General features: G+C 46.9%; 1 protein-coding gene across 1 annotated transcript in view; it reads right to left on the reverse strand.

Moving 5' to 3' along the window:
- VAV2 (vav guanine nucleotide exchange factor 2) overlaps positions 1-18681 on the reverse strand; it is a 305666-nt gene that overhangs the window by 8254 nt on the left and 278731 nt on the right. Inside the window, exons 16-25 of the mRNA XM_054997449.1 lie at positions 9374-9475; positions 7495-7583; positions 6486-6502; positions 6012-6027; positions 4974-5101; positions 3910-3984; positions 3640-3692; positions 1927-2043; positions 704-791; positions 469-592 (exon numbers count right to left, since the gene is read on the reverse strand). Coding sequence (XP_054853424.1) covers positions 469-592; positions 704-791; positions 1927-2043; positions 3640-3692; positions 3910-3984; positions 4974-5101; positions 6012-6027; positions 6486-6502; positions 7495-7583; positions 9374-9475 — 809 coding nt within the window. The remainder of the gene's footprint in view (positions 1-468; positions 593-703; positions 792-1926; positions 2044-3639; positions 3693-3909; positions 3985-4973; positions 5102-6011; positions 6028-6485; positions 6503-7494; positions 7584-9373; positions 9476-18681) is intronic.

Consider the following 18681-nt stretch of genomic DNA (forward strand, 5'->3'; position numbering starts at 1 on the left):
ATGCCATCTAAGAGCGGGACCACAAGTGACGCCTGACACAGATTGGACACTTGCCAGCTTCCCTCAAGTTTTGGCGGGAAATGTAGGCGTCCTGGTCTTGCAGCTTGGCTCTCTGACTGCTGTCCAAGGGACTTTTCAGCTGTCACTTGTCCAACATTCCGCCAAGCGGCCTACATTTCCCGCCAAAACTTGAGGGGAGCTGGCAAGTGTCCAACCTGTGTCAGGCGTCACTTGTGGTCCCGCTCTGAGTGAGTGACCATCAACCACATTTGGCTGAAGCTAGTTTCCTCAAACAAATTCTACATTGTGGGGCACACTGTGCAGGGAGGTGTGGGGAGGTGTGGGGATGCTCAGCAAGACGACATCATGCATTTCATTGGACCCAGCTAGCCTCACCCCAGATTTATTCTTGCCAAGACGAGCAAAACAGAAAGAAAACCACGTGCCCAGCCAACACCCTTGGGTTACCTGGTGATCGAGTTAAGGTTCTAGAGGTGGAGCGTTCCCGAGACTTGTACGGATACTTCAGTGTCGTGTCCAGTTGTTTGAAGCTCTCCTTCAATGAATGGGTTTGATAGTATTCCACAAGTTCCTGCAGGGAACAGATCAAGGCCCATGGACTTTTTAGCACAGGACATCAAAGTAAAACTTCAGTCAGCAGAGAGAAGAATCACAGTTGTCCCCCCTCCCCCCAAAAACATACCAAGAGGCTTTCAAATTTCTTTGCTTCTGTAATGTGGATCCAGTTGTCCTTCTCAACCACCTTAATATGCTTCACTTCATCGTTGAACCTGCAGAAGAATTCCAAGAGGGAGCTGCAGCTTCAGAAAGATACCAGCAACTCAGCCAGGAAGGAATTCCTGTCTTTCACTCCCATCCTCAAAAAGCACCTTGACCTGACCAGCGTGACCCGCCAGCCTGGAACTGCTGGCAGAACAGGATGAACAAACCTCAGTGTGAACTCAGAGCTAAACTACATGAGACAAATTGCATGAGGACGCTCAAGTGAAGGGAGAAGTAATGTTAGCTGGGAAGTGTAGTTTGAATTTCACCTCTCTTTCCAGAGCAGGCAAAGATTGCTCCTCAGAGAGTTTGTTAATAATTCACAGAGCCTTCAGGCAGGCAAAGAGGAAATGAACAAACCCTCTGAGAAGCAATCTTTGCCAGCTCTGTAGAGAGGTGAAATGAACAAACCCTCTGAGGAGCAATCTAGCCAGGTCTGTAGAGAGAGGTGAAATTCAAACTATGTTTCCCAGCTAACATTGCGTCTCCCTTCACTTGAGTGTCCTCATGTGGTTTAGCTCTCAGAGACAGATTCCGGGGTTCTGAAACCTCAGCCACAACTTACAAAATGCAAAGTGTGTGTGAAAACTTGAAATCACAGAAATCAAACCTTGGAGTGGATTAGCTTTTTACTTCCACACACACACCACGCTGCAGGCAACTGATGATTCACACCCGCTGCCACAGGCCCCGGTGCTGACCTTGCACGTTGTGAATGGCCTGAGCACCAGGTTCTCCCAGGGAGCACCTCCTTGCCTCTGCACATACACAGACGGCATTCAGAAGGAGCATGAAATATCGCTCTCGGTCTGCTTGTCAACAGTGGCTGAAAGCAGTACCGTCCTTGTGAAAGCCCCTCTGCAAGGAAGCCGCCACCAGGAATCCTGAGGGACGCACCCTCTTGGACTGAGGCATGCAGCCACTGCGGGTAAAGCATCTCAGGCCAGCCTGTTCAACCTGAGAGTGCGCTGAGTTTAGTCTGAAAACAACCCACCTCCAAGTCAACACAAGGGGGATTTGAGCAGAACCCTCCCCCCTTCAAACAACAAAGAGATTGCGTGGAGAGGGGCTGCACCTGGCCTCGTGCTGGTGGGGGCCACCTTTGAAGGACACCTGAAGACCCCCCCCCCAGCAGTCACTTACTTAATGCTGATGGCAAAGCGTTCAGCCTCGGCTGGCCTTTCTCGGATCAAATACGTCCCGCTGATGTGTAACTTCAGTAGGTTGTCCGTCTGCTGCCTTTCCATGTTGCCTGCAAACCTAAGGCAAAGATGCTGTTCACCTGTCTGCTCCCTGGCTCACAGGCAAAGTGCTTGCTCTATGAGCAGGAGGCCCCAGGCGCAGCAACAGTGGAAAGATCCCAGGTGGCAGAGGTCAAGAAAGAGCTGCTGCCGGTCTCAGGAGACCATGCAAAACTGCAACAGCGTTGTGTGCTCAATCCTTGGCATCGTCAGTGAAAACACAGGACTTTGGGCCTCCTCTGCCTGAAGCCTGGGATACGGGGCTGATGCCAGTCGCAGCAGGCAATCCCAGGCCTACTGGAGCAATTATCAGCTTCGGTAGAGCCACCAGTAGAATGGAGAATGCTCTGCTAGATAGGCCAAGGGTCCTGACTCAGAAGAAGGGCAGCCTTGTAGGTTTGTATCTGTTTCTGTCCCCACACAAAGTGGCTCCAGGAATAGTTACTGGAGTTTGGGCAAGGGAGAAGCCCTTCACCCCCCACCCCACCCCACCCCACCCCATTGCAATTCCCAAGAGGATAAGGCCCCACAGGGTTTTGGAAAAACCAAGATCTAAAATGGCACCATGTGGTGGACTCGGGGATGGCTGTTGTCTAGTTTGGCCCAGAGAGAGGCAACCCTGAAGCATGTGTGGTCTCGATTCTTTTTAACAAGGGAAACGTATCACACGTTACCCTGATTCCAATCTGATAGGTGGCCCCAGGGGCTGGATGTAGCTGCCTCAAGAACCACCTTTCCTGTGGGTTTCCCCCACCCTCCTCCTTCCCTCCCCCTCTTGGCTCAGTCTTCTCTAGTGATGGCAAAGAATTCAGAAGTGGGGTGGAAGGAAATCCCCCCAGCTGTGGAATCCCAGAGCCATTATGAGCTCTCCTCCAATCCTGTTGCTTGTCGATCTCTCTCCTCCTCTCCCAGACTTGCGGAGGGGCAGAGAGCTGCTGGCTTGGCTCCCTGACCCGAAGCAACAGATACAAAAACTCCCCGTGCTCCTGTCAAATGCAAACCCAGAAGTGACCCATGCAGAGGAGGAGGAGGAACTTAGAAACAATCTCCGTTTCTGTTTTCCCTCCTCTCTTCTCCCCTCTCCAAAAAGACTCAAAAGCAAGACAGGTAGGCTTCATCTCTCACTGATCTGGCTTCCTTTTTGATGGCCAGGGCACGTCCTTCATTTTCACTTCCTTGCTACTACATCCGCAGAGTCTTCCCTCAGGATTGAAGCCATCTCCAGGAACGAAGTGCGAACCATGCCAGCCCCTCCCTCCAAGCCCTGATTCTTTAAAGAGTGATTCCGCACACGTTGTTGGATAATGCACTTCCAATCCTCTTTATAGATCATTTGGAACGGATTTTTTTGTGTGCAGAACAAAAAATCCACCTCAAACGATTGATAAAGTGCATTGAAAGTGCATTATCCAACGTGTGTGGAATCAGCCCATGTCTGCAACAACTGTATATAATCAATATTTATACCCCCATTGACAGGATGGGAGGGTGACAAAGGCCTTTATTATTGGATAGCTGGCACCGTGACAAGGCAAGCAAGTTAAAGCAGTGAATACCATTCATCTTTATGCCTCCTAGAGCAAGAAAGCATTCGGATCTGGCTGGCACAACTCACCAAGGGTATGCCGAATAGTCCATCTCTCGCGACGGAGGCCGGCTGTTGGGAGGCTGTGGTGGGCAGAACAGAGATAGTGTTACTGCACCCTAATTAGCATCCCGGAGGGTCTTCCCCCACAGAGAGGCCTGTAGACCATGGTGGGGGAGGGGGGGCGCGTATATGAGTGACTGATTGGCAATAAAGAGGAACCCAGCATGCTGGCTGGGTGGGAGGAGAGGATGGGCCAGGTCTGGGGCACCCCAGAGTGCTGGGTCCTAGGCCACTCACCCTTGCATCCACCGGGCAGGGTTTTACTGAGGAGCTGGGAAAACAGCCAGACTTCTTTGACAATATTAGTCTCCCCTGGAAAGAAGGACGAGAAAAGCATCACAAAAGCATCCTCTGATAAAAACCTGCTGGGGGTCTCTGGCCCCGGGGAGGCTTGCCTGGCCTCCACCAGAGCCAGGGCCTTTTCGGTCCTGGCCCCAACCTGGCGGAACTCTCTGTCTGTTGCGGTCTGGGCTCAACAAGAGCTATTATCTTTTCACTGGGCTTGTAAGGCAGAGATGTTCTGCCATCACCTCCCCAAACATTCTCTGCCACCCCAAATGGCCATCCTAGGAAGATGGTGTCACCTGGGAAGCTTTCCCCAGTGGGGAGGCAGTGGCAGCCTGCACCAACCAGGGGAAAGGGGAGGGGGGTTGCAGGCAGGGCCTTTCTCCTGAGACTGTGAAAAGTCCTCTCTACACCACCACCACCACCACCAACAACAACAACAACATCAACAACAACAACAACAACAACATTCGATTTATATACCGCCCTTCAGGACAATTTAATGCCCACTCAAGAGTGGTTTACAAAGTTTGCCATTATTATCCCCACAACAAAACACCCTGTGAGGTGGGCGGGGCTGAGAGAGCTCTGAGAGAGCTGTGACTAGCCCAAGGTCACCCAGCTGGCTTCAAGTGGAGGAGTGAGGATTCAAACCCAGCTCTCCAGATTAGAGTCCCGCGCTCTTAACCACGACACCAAACTGGCTCTCAGTTATACAACCTGGAGAGACCTTCCTTATGACGACTTGTATTCGCATGTGGGGGGTGGGGTGGGGGACAAAGGTCCTAGATGGGCACACTTTAACCATTCAAGGGCAGCATGCAGGGGGTGGAGAACGAGAGTAACTGTCATGCCCGGAGGGCTTTTTTGCCACACTCAAGATTCAGAATCTGTTACCTCCGCACTGCTGCTCTGTGATGTCCAAAAATATTCCAGGCTGCTTTAGTCACATAGCTTGTTAACTCTTTTGGACATTGTCGTAATTGCCCTTTTACTGGTCACTAACAGACACTCACCTCCCACCACTGGGCCTCCGGATCCCCCCTGAGTAGCTCTATCACTTCTCCAGTCTGAAATGTTAATGCTGGTTTCCCTGGAGGAGCCGGATTGCCATGGTAATTCTGAACTGCCACCATCTTGGGACCTAGATGAAAGTGGGAAATCAACAGCAGGGCCAGCTGTACTCTGTTTCAGAGACAAGCAAGAAACGGTTTGAAAGCTGATGCAAGGAGGACAAGACAACATTTGTTGTGGAAGGAGGAAGGCACATCCCCAAACACTCGGGGACAGGAGACCAGGCAGCCAGAAGTGGCCAAAGGACCTTGGCCCATGTCCATCTCTTGGCTGGGGACATACCCTTCCCCTTTGTATGTTCCACTTGGACAGAAATACGCAGGACAGCTCTTGGTGGGGGGGTCAGTTCACATTTTCTTTTTTCTACATTACTTTTTCACTTCAAGCCTCTAACAGGAGAACATTTGCAACCAAGTTTACGCCTGCTTTGGCACAGAGATGATTCTTTGTTTAGCGGTTGTTGCTGTTGTCAATTAGGAGGCATACGTAGCAGCAGTGGAGCATCCACATAGCAGTCTTCCCTGCGATTTCCTTCCCTCAGCCCCACATGGCCACCATTTCCCCCCTTTTTAATAGAATCAGTAATGGTAGATCACTAGAGTATGACAACATTACAACACTCTATTACTACAATCCATTAGTTCCCAGGTTTCCTTTAAAAACAAATGGAGCCCTTTCTGTTGCAGTTACAAGGAAGAAAGAGCAGCCTGCACCTTTCCCCTTATACTGTTACAATGCTACAGCTATCTGTCAGTTACCTAGTATTTTTAAGTAGTGTGGAATGGCCCTGGGGCCAAAGTAGACAGGAGCCACAAAAATGTGCAACTTCCCATCTACATGGCATCCAAAGGCAGTTTGACTGTGATCATCTCAAGGCCTTAAGTCTCCCCTCCATTTATTGGATAGAACAGTAATATGAGTCTTTTGGGGTATATAATGAAACAGAATAGGAACAGTGAAATAGACAGCAACAATCTTACCTATATTTAATGAATCCTGCCGAGAGAGAGAGAGAGAGAGAGAAAGAGAGAGATTTTATTTCCAATTCTCTCAGTTTTGGGCCACAAAATATGACAGCAGCAATCCAAATCTTTCTGCTGCCTGCATCTGAGCAAAAAGGGTCGCTGAATCATTCCTCAGAGTGTTAGCTGTGAGACGAGAAGCCCCCAATACCAATTTCACCCCTGCCACCAACATGCTAGGGAAATGACCCTGAGCTAAATGGGGGGGCTCTGCAGGAATCAGTCAGATAAAGTACTCAAAGCAGTCTGAGCCCCTCACCTAGGGAAGCCTCCTTATGCTGCCATCAATGGAAGGGATCCAGCCCCTTCCTTTATGCAAAAAGGTCAGGCCTATCCCAACCCCCCCAGAAACCAAGGCACAAGCTGCAGCTGCCACCAGCCTCGTTCGTCCTACATCCAAGAGAGAAGGCAGAAAAAAACTTTACAGCATACCTGGTCCGCAGGAGAACCTGAAAACAAAACAGAGAATAAAGCAGTGAAATAACTGAGTGAAACCTGGGCACGAAATAAGAGACTCTTCTCTTGAGTCCCAACCTCCTTTGTGCTTGACACATTCTATGGAGAAATCACAATTGTACTGCTGCATTGCCCTCGCCACAATATCTGCTCCTGTTCACCCCTCATCCCATTGATTCGTCCCGCTGGTTATCCTGAAGCCTTCCTGTTTCTATATCCCCTCTCTCTTTCCCTTCCATGATTTTAGTGTAGGACTGTAAGCTCCTTTGGGCAGAGACCCACTTGTATCGTTCTCTAATGAAAAGATCAGGCCAGACCTCAGTAGGGTTGTTACTTGCCTTCTGGCCAAAGAACACCAAAGTTTTATTACGAAGACCATAAAAGAATCTGTTTTGAATTTACTATGGTGACTTCCAAACCTGTATGCATCTCAAGGAGGGGGCCTTAAAAAGTTAGGCTGTCACTCTGTATCCATGTACCATTCAAGCTCATAGAATGGGAGAGTCCTCCCCGGCAGTGATCTCATCCCTGCCCCCGAGAAGGTCTAATGGATCCCAAGAGAGAGGCTAAAGGTGCACCAGGTTCCCCAACTCAGGCAGTAATTACAGCGGACAGCCACGGGGGAATCCCAGGAGCAGAAAGGAAGACCCATCTTTGAAGCCTCTGGCTGGACACAAGGAGGAATGGATGGGCATGGAGGGCAGCATCAATGGGGCTATTCTGCAGGTGCAGAGAGGATGCAGACATCTAGGTGTCGTTTAGCATGTTGAGGAAGTGTGTTTCCCTTTTAATCTAACACAGTTATCCCCCCCCCCCCGCTCACTCTTGCCTTTTTCACTCCCCAAGACCCAGCTGAGAGGGTCTTGGAGGAGTGAGATTTTGAGGAGAGCCCATTAAGATTTCCAAGTTGTCCCCCCTCTCAATTCTTTACAGGCTCTCGGTTAACGGTAGTATAAAAAGCCGCTTCTGCTTTGGGATAACTTACTGATTTTACAAGGTGGGATAACCTCCAAGCATTCTTTGTGAGCACCAACTTTACACTTCATGCACTGGTAGCCCTGGTAGAATGTCCCTCTGAGAAGACAGAAGAGGAGAGAGGTTGGAAGCAAATGGCTCTGAACTTTTTATACAGCTCCTTTATTGCATGCCAAGACAGACCCTAATGCAAATGGAATCGCAATTAACTTGTCTCAGAATGGATCTGAGGAAGCTCTCGAGCATTAATGAAGCATGACAAGCAACACCACCAACACAGTGCTGAGAAGGCCCAGAGATCCACTGACGGCCCCTTGGAAAGGTCAGATTGTTCGCTGAGCCTCCCGCAGATAAACGCTGGGCATCACTAGGTTAACCAACTGCAAGGGAAGCACTATCACTCAGTTCCAGCAATCCTACACTGAGGCATGCTCTCCCAAGCAGCAAAACATGCCCATTCTACATGCTCCGAGAATGGCTTAATTCTACCTGTGCCAGTCTAACAGTGTTTAGTAAAATGCATAATACTCCTTCCTCATTGCCCCCTCCCCCCTACAACATCAGAGTATAATCTACTGGGAATCTGTCCAAAGAAAGCTTATTTGAAAATAAAGGAAGATTTGCAGGCACCTCGGACAGATTAAATGACCCAGGGATTTAGGAATTCTTAGGAAATGAAACATGAGAATGCATCTATTTTACTGGTAGATTACATTTTTAGGTTTTGAGATGGCATGACTCTGACCTGGATAGCCCAAGCAAACCTGATCTTGTGAGATCTTGGAAGCTCAGCGGTGTCAGCCTTGGTTAGTAATTGGATGGGACACCTCCAAGGAAGACCAGGGTTGCAGAGGCAGGCAATGGAAAACCACCTCCGTTAGTCTCTTGCCTTGAAAACCCCACCAGGGGTTGCCATATGTCAGCTATGACTTGACAGCACTCTCCATCCTCACCACCAGATAACAATGAGACTCTGGAGATTTTGATTTTCTCAAACAACTTTCAAGAGCAGATGCGAATGGAAAGAATAAACAAACAGAAATTTGTGAAGCCGGTCAGCTCTGGGGGTCACAGTGGCCATGTCACTCTACAGTCACATGACTGTTCACATGTCTCTGAAGAAGGGAGCTTTGACTCGTGAAAGCTTATACACCGAGAATCTTGTTCTCTCAGGCGCCGCTGGACTCAAATCCATTTGCAACAGGAAGATCTGAAGGACTCAGGGAGGCAGGCTGCCCCCAGAGTAGATTACACATTCTCTGGACACAGAGAAGAAGCTGTTTTCTCTTTCTCTTGCATCTTGCTCTTGACCTGGGAGCACAAGCCGCAAAAGACAAAGCTTTATCTAGGAACCCCACCTTGTCCACAAGGCCAGGAACTATGGGGAGAAGTCCCAGCCCAGAGAACGAAGGTAATACTGAACTACTGCAGCCTCAAGAAGGGAAGCCTGTCCTATTAAAACATTGCTTAGGATAATTTCTGAGTGCAGGGAAAGGGAACGACATGTTTGAGGAGCAAAGATCGCTCCTCAGAGGGCTTCTCGCCTATCTACAGAGCCAGGTGATTTGTTAATGATGGACAGGGCCTTCAGGGAAGCAAAGAGGAAATTAACAAGCCCTCCAAGGAGCGATCTTTGCTGGCTCTGTAGAGGGGGGTGAAACTCAAACTACACTTCCTGGCTAGCAGTGTGTCTTCCTGCACTTGAGTGCCCTTGTGTAATTCGTCTCTTGTAGTGTCACTCTAAGAACTGGAAAAGGAAACCAGTCGTTTCTTCCTATGTACTTCCCCCCCCCCCCCCGCACGGGGTCATGGAAAGCTGGCTGCACAGCACAGTCGAACGCCTGGCCTAGGTGGCCATTTCAGACAGAAAAGGGACACCCCGTCATCACCTTAAGAACATTTTGCATGCTTTGCAGTTGGTGGTCTTCTCAAATGTGAACATCTGGAAATGGTGGTTGTTTGCAGTGGCTTTCTCCGGCTTAATGTTGGACCTGATTGAGAGAGGAACAAACAAAGAAACAAATAACCCACACCAGCTCTCATCACCCAGTCAGCTACTTCTCAGGTAAACTGTGAGCCTCGAAAATTTCCTGGCATGGCTTCTCTAGACACTCACGGAGGATCAGGCACTCAGAGGCTCTTTCCACCTGGTGAGGATTCCCTGCGTAGCTCTCACTGCTGCTGTGAATGCAGAGGCAATTTGCAGTGGCAACAGAGCCTCCACACACCCATTTCCCCGATTCTTTCCATTCCCCGCCACCCTGCAGCCCCCATTCCTCCCTCCCACCATATCATTTTTTTAGAAAATCGGCAACTGGCAGATCGTTATAGTTTTATAACATTATAAACAGCTCCTACAAGAACATACTAGTACCAACCCTTTTTGTTGCAGCGTTATAACTCTGGAATGAAAAGACCAAGACTTACTTTAAAAAAAAAAAAAAAAGCTAGAAACTAGTACACTGTTAGAGTTGATTGTTATAATGATATACAGCGATAGTGATCTACCATGAGGTCAGGTAGCAACTTTCCACAGGCCAATTTAGCTAGGGATCCAGGAGGTGTTTTGCCATCTTCTGGGACGGAGCAGGGATCACTGGGGCAGTCAGGGGGAGTAGTTGTGATTTTCCTGCATTGTGCAGGGGATTGGACTAGATGACCCTAGAGGTCCCTTCCAACCCTATGAATCTATGATCTGTCAATGACCAATTAGAAAAAAACTGAACAAAGTCCTCTGGGATCTGTTTGTGAGTGTAGGAAATGGTCGTTGCAAAGCTGAGATAAGGAAAATGGCACCCATGTGGGCAGGACCTGCGAAAACACATTTTCCTGTTCACATGGTATCCAAAGGCCCCTTGACTGCAATCTTTCCAAAAACACTGTACCAAAGCAGGTTTGGGAAAGATTGCCACACACAAGTGGGATGAACACAGAACAATGTAATGTCCCCCAAAACAGTGCTGGTGTCAAGGGAGCCAAGGCAGAACAAAATATCCATGTGGAGACAGCTAATATTCATTACAAGCTCAGCATTTCCTTGACAGCCTTTTCAGCTTCCTCTCTGGTGAACAAACATTGCATTACAACAACAACAACAACCTGGTTCAGATGAGCTGCACCCTTGGCACTGTGATTATCTTTTTTAAATAAAAGAAAGAACAAAAAAGAGCAAGGAGATGAGAGGAAATGAAAGAGAAAAAACAGTAATTCTGATGCACCGATTGATTGATTTTTAATACTAAAATCTGAGGTTGCACCCTGGTACAAATTAATTAAATCTGGCCATTTTAGATCTACTTACTTAGTTAACATTTCCTCTTACAATCTTATAGTGTTTGTATTTGTGGCTAGCTTGAAGTTGAGGATCTGCCCCATTACATTATTTCCTGTCTGCTATACAGGGTGCCCAGAGACAAATTTCTGGCTGCTATTCTATCTGCCATAAACGCATAGCCTGAATCTGAGAAGATCGTGTTTCTAATACTTACGTATCCTACAGAATCTCTCAGTTTGACCTCACAGACAAGAACATTAGATCTAGGGTGGCATTGACTGGGGCAGTTTCATGATCTTCTGGTCGGAACAGTCTGGGGTTTTTTTTACTGTTTTAAACTAATTTTATCACTAGATTTTAACGTTTTTATTAGCTATTGTACCTTATGGTTCTATAAACTTGTAATGGCCTATGGACAAATACAATAAAATTCTGATTCTGATCAAAGGCTGTGGTTAAGAGTGTCAGACCTGGGATGTCCAGGTTCAAATCCCCTCTTTGCCATAAAGCTCATTGGATGGACCGTCTCTTTCCGCTTCACCTGTCTCATTGGATAAATCGGGAAGGGAACAAACAAACAACCCATCCTATATATGTGTCAGGGTCACATATAAGCTTTACAAGCTTCATAAATATGTAGGGTATTAAAAGGGGGAATATATATATTTATATATAAAAAAAATATTAAGAAGAATTTTTTTAAAAAAGAGAAATTATGAGGGTAGTATGCCAGCAGGGGGTTGGGGGCTATCCAGTGTTTTGCACCGAGTGTCACATGTACGACTATCTGCCCCCTGGGCAGAAGTCTTGGGTGTCCACTCGGTGCAAGGAGCTCCTGGTTCTCAGGGAGCGAGTTCCCACCCTTGAGGCTGAGGTGGCTGACCTGGAGAAGCAGACACAGTCAGTCAGACACGTGGAGAAGACTCTTGGGGACTTGTTAGATGTGTCCCACTCTGAGAATGGCAGCCCCACCGCTGCCAGGGAGCATGAGGGTCAAGAGGAGACAGGGCACGGTGCTGAGGATAAGAGGAATATGCCCTCAGGAGAGACCTCTTCTTCAGTTGGTGAACGAGTATCCTTTCGCACCAAGGAACTATCCCTGGGCAGGGAGGGAAGGGGGCTCTTGGTAGTTGGTGATTTGATCCTTAGGCGGGTAAACAGCTGGGTGGCAAACCCGCATACTGACCGTATGGTGACTTGCCTGCCTGGTGCGAAGGGAGCAGACATCACGCAGGTTCTAGATAGGTTGGCAGACAGTGCTGGGGAGGAGCCAGTGGTCGTGGTACATGTTGGTACCAACAATGTGGGGAAATGCAAGCGTGAGGTCCTGGAGGAAAAATTTAGGTTGCTAGGCAGGAAACTCAAGGCCAGGACCTCCAAGGCAGCCTTCTCAGAAGTGCTACCCGTTCCACGCGCAGGGCCAGAGAGAGAGGCTCAGATTGGGAGTCTCAATGCATGGATGAGACGATGGTGTGGGGAGGAAGGGTTCAAGTTTGTGAGGCACTGGGATGCTTTTTGGAACAAGCGGGAGCTGCACAAAAGAGACGGTCTCCACTTGTCCCGAGAAGGAACCAGGCTGCTGGTGCTTAAAATCAAAAAGGTGGCAGAGCAGTTTTTAAACTGAATCCTGGGGGAAAGCCAACAGGAGACAAAATGTCTGGTTTGGGATGGTTCATCTCAAAGAGCTGAAGGGTTAGCTGTTACTTTTCTACAGGGAAATGGATTACAGTTGTCCACTGAGACCGTGACAAAAGATATGGGCTGCCTGGCAAGGTCTCGAGGCAGCAGGAGGAAAGTTGCAGACCGAACGTGCCTGGGAAATGATAGATGTTTATACACGAATGCTAGAAGCGTCCGAGGTAAAATCGGGGAGTTGGAATGCTTAGTGTTGGGGGGAAACATAGACATTGTGGGTATTACAGAAACTTGGTGGCACGAGGAAAATCAGTGGGATACGGCAATTCCTGGATATAAATTAAATCGTAAGGAGGGAGGGAAGGGTAGGAGGTGGGGTGGCTCTGTATGTCAGAGCCAGTTCCTGGCAGGTAGATCCCTCAGTCCCTCCCCAGTGAACACACATTGGTTCCAATAGAAAAGGTTTTATTCAGGAGTTTACAGTTCAGGTCTGATCTCCATCACAGAGCTTGGTAGAAGTAACAATTCAAAACAACAGGTCAATATTATACTTGAGTTTTCCCCCGTTTCAGCAATGGTTACGTTTTGGCTCACAGGGGTGCACTGGTTCTGTGAGAACCCATTATAGTTATGGCTAAGCAGTGAGTACACAATATTGAATTCCCAGCATTTGGGCAAAGTAACAAAGGCAGGCGCCTGGAGCCTCCAAGGTTATTTCTAGCTTAGAGATGCATAGTTCTGTAAGATAACAGGAGGCCCATCCTGGCTGGAGGAATAACAGTTATAATATGAAAAGAACATGGCTACTGAGAGAACACAGCAGGTTAGACATTAGACATCCAATATACTGTGGCATCAGTGACAGAACAAACAAACAAACGTGGCATGGATATACAGAGACTTGACAGTCAGAGAGGTTATACAGTCCAGTAAGAGTGAGAAGGTAAGAGAATTAGATTCGCTTCTGGAAATGCTATGGATTAAAATAGTGAGCCCAAAAGGAAACTTAACTCTAGGAGTTTGTTATCACCCACTGGATCAAAAGATAGAGGATGATTATAACATGATGAAAGAAATAAGGATAGCGGCTAGACGGAATAACTGTGTAGTAATAGGTGATTTCAATTACCCACACATTGATCAGGTCAACCTGTGTTCAACTCGGGAGAAAGAGACTGAGTTTCTAGACACTCTCACTGACTGTGCTGTGGAGCAGATGGTTGCAGAACCTTCCAGGGGAGAGGCGACCCTGGACTCGGTCCTAAGTAATGCCCAAGATCTGGTGAGAGATGTAAAAGTGGTTGCGCCGCTTGGGAACAGTGACCATAATGTTACTGAGTTCAGCATTTGCATAAATAGGGCATTGCCCAAAAAGACCAACACAACCACTTTTAATTTTAATATAGGGGTAACTTCTCTGAGATGAAGGGGCATGTGAAGAAGAAACTGAAAGGAAAGGTCAAAAGGACCAAAACCCTTGGGGAAGCTTGGAGACTATTTAAAACTACAATCCTAGAAGCTCAGATAAAATATATACCGCAGGTTAGGAAAGGCACAAATAGGTATTAAAAAAGGCCTGCATGGTTAACAAAGTAAAGGAAGCTAGAAAAAGTAAGAAGGTTTCCTTTAAAAGGTGGAAAGCTAGTCGGAGTGAGGTATATAAAAGAGAACACAGGCTGTGGCAAAGAAAATGCAAGTCTGTGATCAGGCAGGCAAAAAGGGACTGTGGGGAACACATTGCAAAAAACATAAAGACCAACAATAAACATTTCTTCCAATATATTAGAAGCAGGAAACCAGCCAGGGAGGCAGTGGGGCCCCTGGTTGATCAAGGGGTAAAAGGATTACTGAAGGACGATAGGGAAATGGCCGAGAAACTAAATGCATTTTTTGCCTCTGTCTTCACTGTAGAAGATGAGAGGTGCTTGCCCACTCCAGAACCGCTGATTTCGGAAGGAGTACTGAAAGACCTGAGTCGAGAGAGGAGGTCCTATGACTGGTAGACAATTTAAAAACTAATAAATCACCAAGCCCAGATGGCATACATCCAAGAGTTCTGAAAGAACTCCGATGTGAACTTGTGGATCTCCTGATAAAGATATGTAACCTTTCATTAACATCTGCCTCCGTTCCTGAGGACTGGAAGGTAGCTAATGTCACCCCATCTTTAAAAAGGGTTCCAGAGGAGATCCGGGAAATTACAGGTCAGTCAGTCTAACGTCAATACCGGGTAAGTTGGTAGAAACCGTTATTAAAGAAAGAATTAGTAAGCACATTGATGAACAAAAGCTATTGAGGAAGACTCAGCATGGGTTCTGTAAGGTAAGATCTTGTCTCATGAACCTGTAAGAGTTCTTTGAGGGAGTGAACAAATGTGGACAAGGGGGAACCAATATATGTTGTCTGCCTGGACTTCCAGAAAGCTTTTGATAAAGTTCCTCATCAAAGGCTTTTAAGTCAGCTCAACAGTCATGGAGTAAAAGGACAAGTCCTCTTGTGGATCAAAAACTGGCTAATGAATAGGAAACAGAGAGTGAGTATAAATGGGCAATATTCACAGTGGAGAGTGGTAAGCAGTGGGGTACCGCAGGGCTAAGTGTTGGGTCCGGTGCTTTTTAACTTGTTCATTAATGATTTGGAGTTGGGAGTAAGCTGTGAAGTGGCTAAGTTTGCAGATGACACTAAATTGTTCAGGGTGGAGAGAACCAGGGAGGATTGTGAGGCACTCCAAAGGGATTTGTCGAGGCTAGGCGAGTGGGCGTCAACGTGGCAAATGAGGGTCAACGTGGCCAAGTGCAAAGTAATGTACATTGGAGCCAAAAATCCCAAATATAAATACACAATGATGGGGTCCAAACTGGCGGAGACTGACCAAGAGAGAGAACTTGGGAGTCGTGGTAGATAACTCACTGAAAATGTTGAGACGGTGTGTGACAGCAATAAAAAAGGCCAACACTATGCTAGGGATTATTAGAAAAGGAATTGAAAACAAATCAGCTAGTATCATAATGCCCCTGTATAAATCAATGGTACGGCCTGATTTGGAATACTGTGTACAATTCTGCCCACCACACCTCAAAAAACATATTATAGCACTGGAAAAAGTGCAGAAAAGGGCAACTAGAATGATTAAAGGGATGGAACACTTTCCCTGTGAAGAAAGGTTAAAGCGCTTGGGGCTCTTTAGCTTGGAGAAACGATAACTGAGGGGTGACATGATAGAGGTTTACAAGATTATGCATAGGATAGAGAAGGTAGAGAAAGAAGTATTTTTCTGCCTTTCTCACAAGACAAGAACTCGTGGGCACTCAATGAAATTGCTTAGCATTCGGGTTAGAACAGCTAAAAGGAAGTACTTCTTCACCCAAAGAGTGATTAACACATGGAATTCCCTGCCTCAGGAGGTGGTGGCAGCTTCAAGAGGGGATTGGATAAACATATGGAGCAGAGGTCCATCAGTGGCTATTAGCCACAAGGTATAGATGGAACTCTCTGTCTAGGGCAGTGATGTTCTGTATTCTTGGTGTTTGGGGGGGGGGCAATCAGTGGGAGGGCTTCTAGTGTCCCTTCCCAACTGGCAGACCTCCTGAGGACACCTGGTTTTTGGCCACTGTGTGACACAGAGTGTTGGACTGGATGGGCCATTGGCCTGATCCAACATGGCTTCTCTTATGTTCTTATGGTCTAGCAGCCCCCGCCGTACTTTAGGGACTTAACACCTGGGGGTGGTCCTGGATGCTTCCTTGTCTATGGAGGCACAGGTCACAGCAGTTGTTCGATCCTCATTTTTCTATCTAAGACAGGCTTGACAACTTGTCCCCTGCTTATCGACCCATGACCTTATGACAGTGATCCAGGCAACGATCACCTCCAGATCAGACTACTGCAACTCGCTCTACGCAGGGCTTCCCTTGGGCTTGATCCGGAAACTGCAGCTGGTTCAGAATGCAGCTGCATGAGTGGTTGCCTGAGCACCAATCATGGCTCATACAACACCTATCCTCCGTCAGCTGCACTGGTTACCGGTTGAGTACCAGGTCCGGTTCAAGGTTTTGGTGTTGACCTATAAAGCCCTATGCAGACTGGGCCCAGCATACCTTCGGGACCGCCTCTCCCCATATGTTCCACGGAGGTCGCTTCAATCAGCCACTAAGCACTTGCTGATGGTCCCTGGCCCCAGGGAAGTCCGCCTGGCCTCTACCAGAGCCAGGGCCTTTTCGGTCCTGGCTCCAACCTGGTGGAACTCTCTGTCTTAGGAAACTAGGGCCCGGCAGGATTTGTTATCTTTCCGCCGGGCCTGCAAGACGGAGATGTTCTGCCAGGCATTTGGTGGGAGATAGAAGAGGAAAAAATCCACAGGGAATACAATACAAATTTACACAAATTTACAAAATTACAAAACTGTATTAAGAGTGCAAAAGCTACAAAATTCCACCATTGTATTCATATACATAACAGCCTCTTGATGCAATTTTCAGGCACACACATCAAACGATACAATAATCTTTTACATAATCATACAGGGCAAGTTGCAGTGGACACACACAATTCCCAACAGTCTTCTTGGTACAGTTATAACAATTCTTTTCAGGACTTCCCTCAGCAATTGAACGGTGAAGCCCAGCCACGATGCAAAGCTCCAACCCACGCTCAATCTGGGGCCGGCTATCTGTAGCAGATATCGGAATCCTTCTTCAGGAGCGTGTGGAACACTTTACAGCAGAAAAGGAAATTTCCAATATGTATCAATCTTTCATGCCCAAAACATAGCCTTGAAAATCTCACGCACATAAAAGATTATTGTATTGTTTGATGTGTGTGCCTGAAAATTGCATCAAGAGGCTGTTATGTATATGAATACAATGGTGGAATTTTGTAGCTTTTGCACTCTTAATACAGTTTTGTAATTTTGTAAATTTGTGTAAATTTGTATTGTATTCCCTGTGGATTTTTTCCTCTTCTATCTGCTGCTTTGTAAGGGAATAGCCATTTTGTTCTCCATAGGCATTTGGTGGGGGCTAGGCTGTCCTCTCTCCGGCTACACCACTGAAGACCTTCCACCACCCATGCAGGAAAATGCTGTATTTTAATATTTTATACCCACCAATTTTAATTGTTTTGATATAATGTTTTAATGTTTTTATAATGTTTTTACTGTTTTAAACTGTTGTTAAACCGTCCTGAGCCCGTCTAACGGGGAGGGCGGCCTAGAAATGTGATAAAATAAATAAAAATACTATGCTTGGACTTGATATTCATTGACATGCTGTGTAAAATCTTGTGTGTAAAGGATCCTGTTCGCTGACATGGCAAGGACTATGTTATCTGACTATGTCAAACTTTTAGCAAGAAAAGAGCCATTGCCATAGATACATAACCTTGACTTTATAAAAACATTTTCTTAGTTCGCATTCCTGTAGTTATCTACTGTAGCTAGATTCCTTCCTATTCGCTGTAGACAGAAGAGGGAACGGGGCTGTGCTTAAATGTCTATATATGTTGGGTATTGAGAACCAGACTTTATTCCTAATAAAGAACATTTTGAGATGCTGAACTGGGGATCATCAATAAATCTTTAACTGATGCAGTCTTGGACTCTTGCACTGAAGTTATTGAGATTCAACTGGCAGATCCTTACAATATGGATCTATCATGTTTTAATCCCAGCTTTCTTCCAAAGTGATTTACATGGCTCTCCCCTCTTCCCCTTTATCCTCACAACAATCCTGTGAGGTAGGTAAGCTTGGGAGACAGTGACCACTGACCATTCTAAAGTCACCAAGTGAGTTTCATGGTTGAGTGAGGATTTGAACTCAGGTTTACCTGGTCTAATAAGGCACTCTAAACCACTATACTACATTGGCTCCTTGGAGAAAGAGCAGAATAATTTAAAGGGTTAGAGGTTCCACGTCCCATGTTGAAGGCCTTTGCATTAAGGCATGACCACTGAAAAAGGTCGCTTTATGTGTATTATGGTCCTTTTTGTAGGAGGCTGGACTACAAAAGGAGAAAGGAAAAGAGTGCTGGAGCTTCAGGACTGGAAACTTGATTTCAGCTGCTGGAAAGCAACAAAGTCAGACAGTGTCGCATAGTGGTCAGAGTGTCAGGCTAGGATTTGAGAAAGCCAGGTTTCAACTCTACTCTGCCATGGAAGCTTGCGGAGTGACTTTGGGCCAGTCGCATGCTCACACCCTAACCTACCTCATAGGGGGCTTGCAGGGATAAAAGGAGAATTAAGTAAGCCACCTTGTGTGGGAAGAAAGGTGGGATAAAAATGAGTTAGATAAA

This window comes from Eublepharis macularius, chromosome 14 (genome assembly GCF_028583425.1).
Source record: "Eublepharis macularius isolate TG4126 chromosome 14, MPM_Emac_v1.0, whole genome shotgun sequence".
In the NCBI taxonomy this organism is placed as follows: Eukaryota; Metazoa; Chordata; class Lepidosauria; order Squamata; family Eublepharidae; genus Eublepharis; species Eublepharis macularius.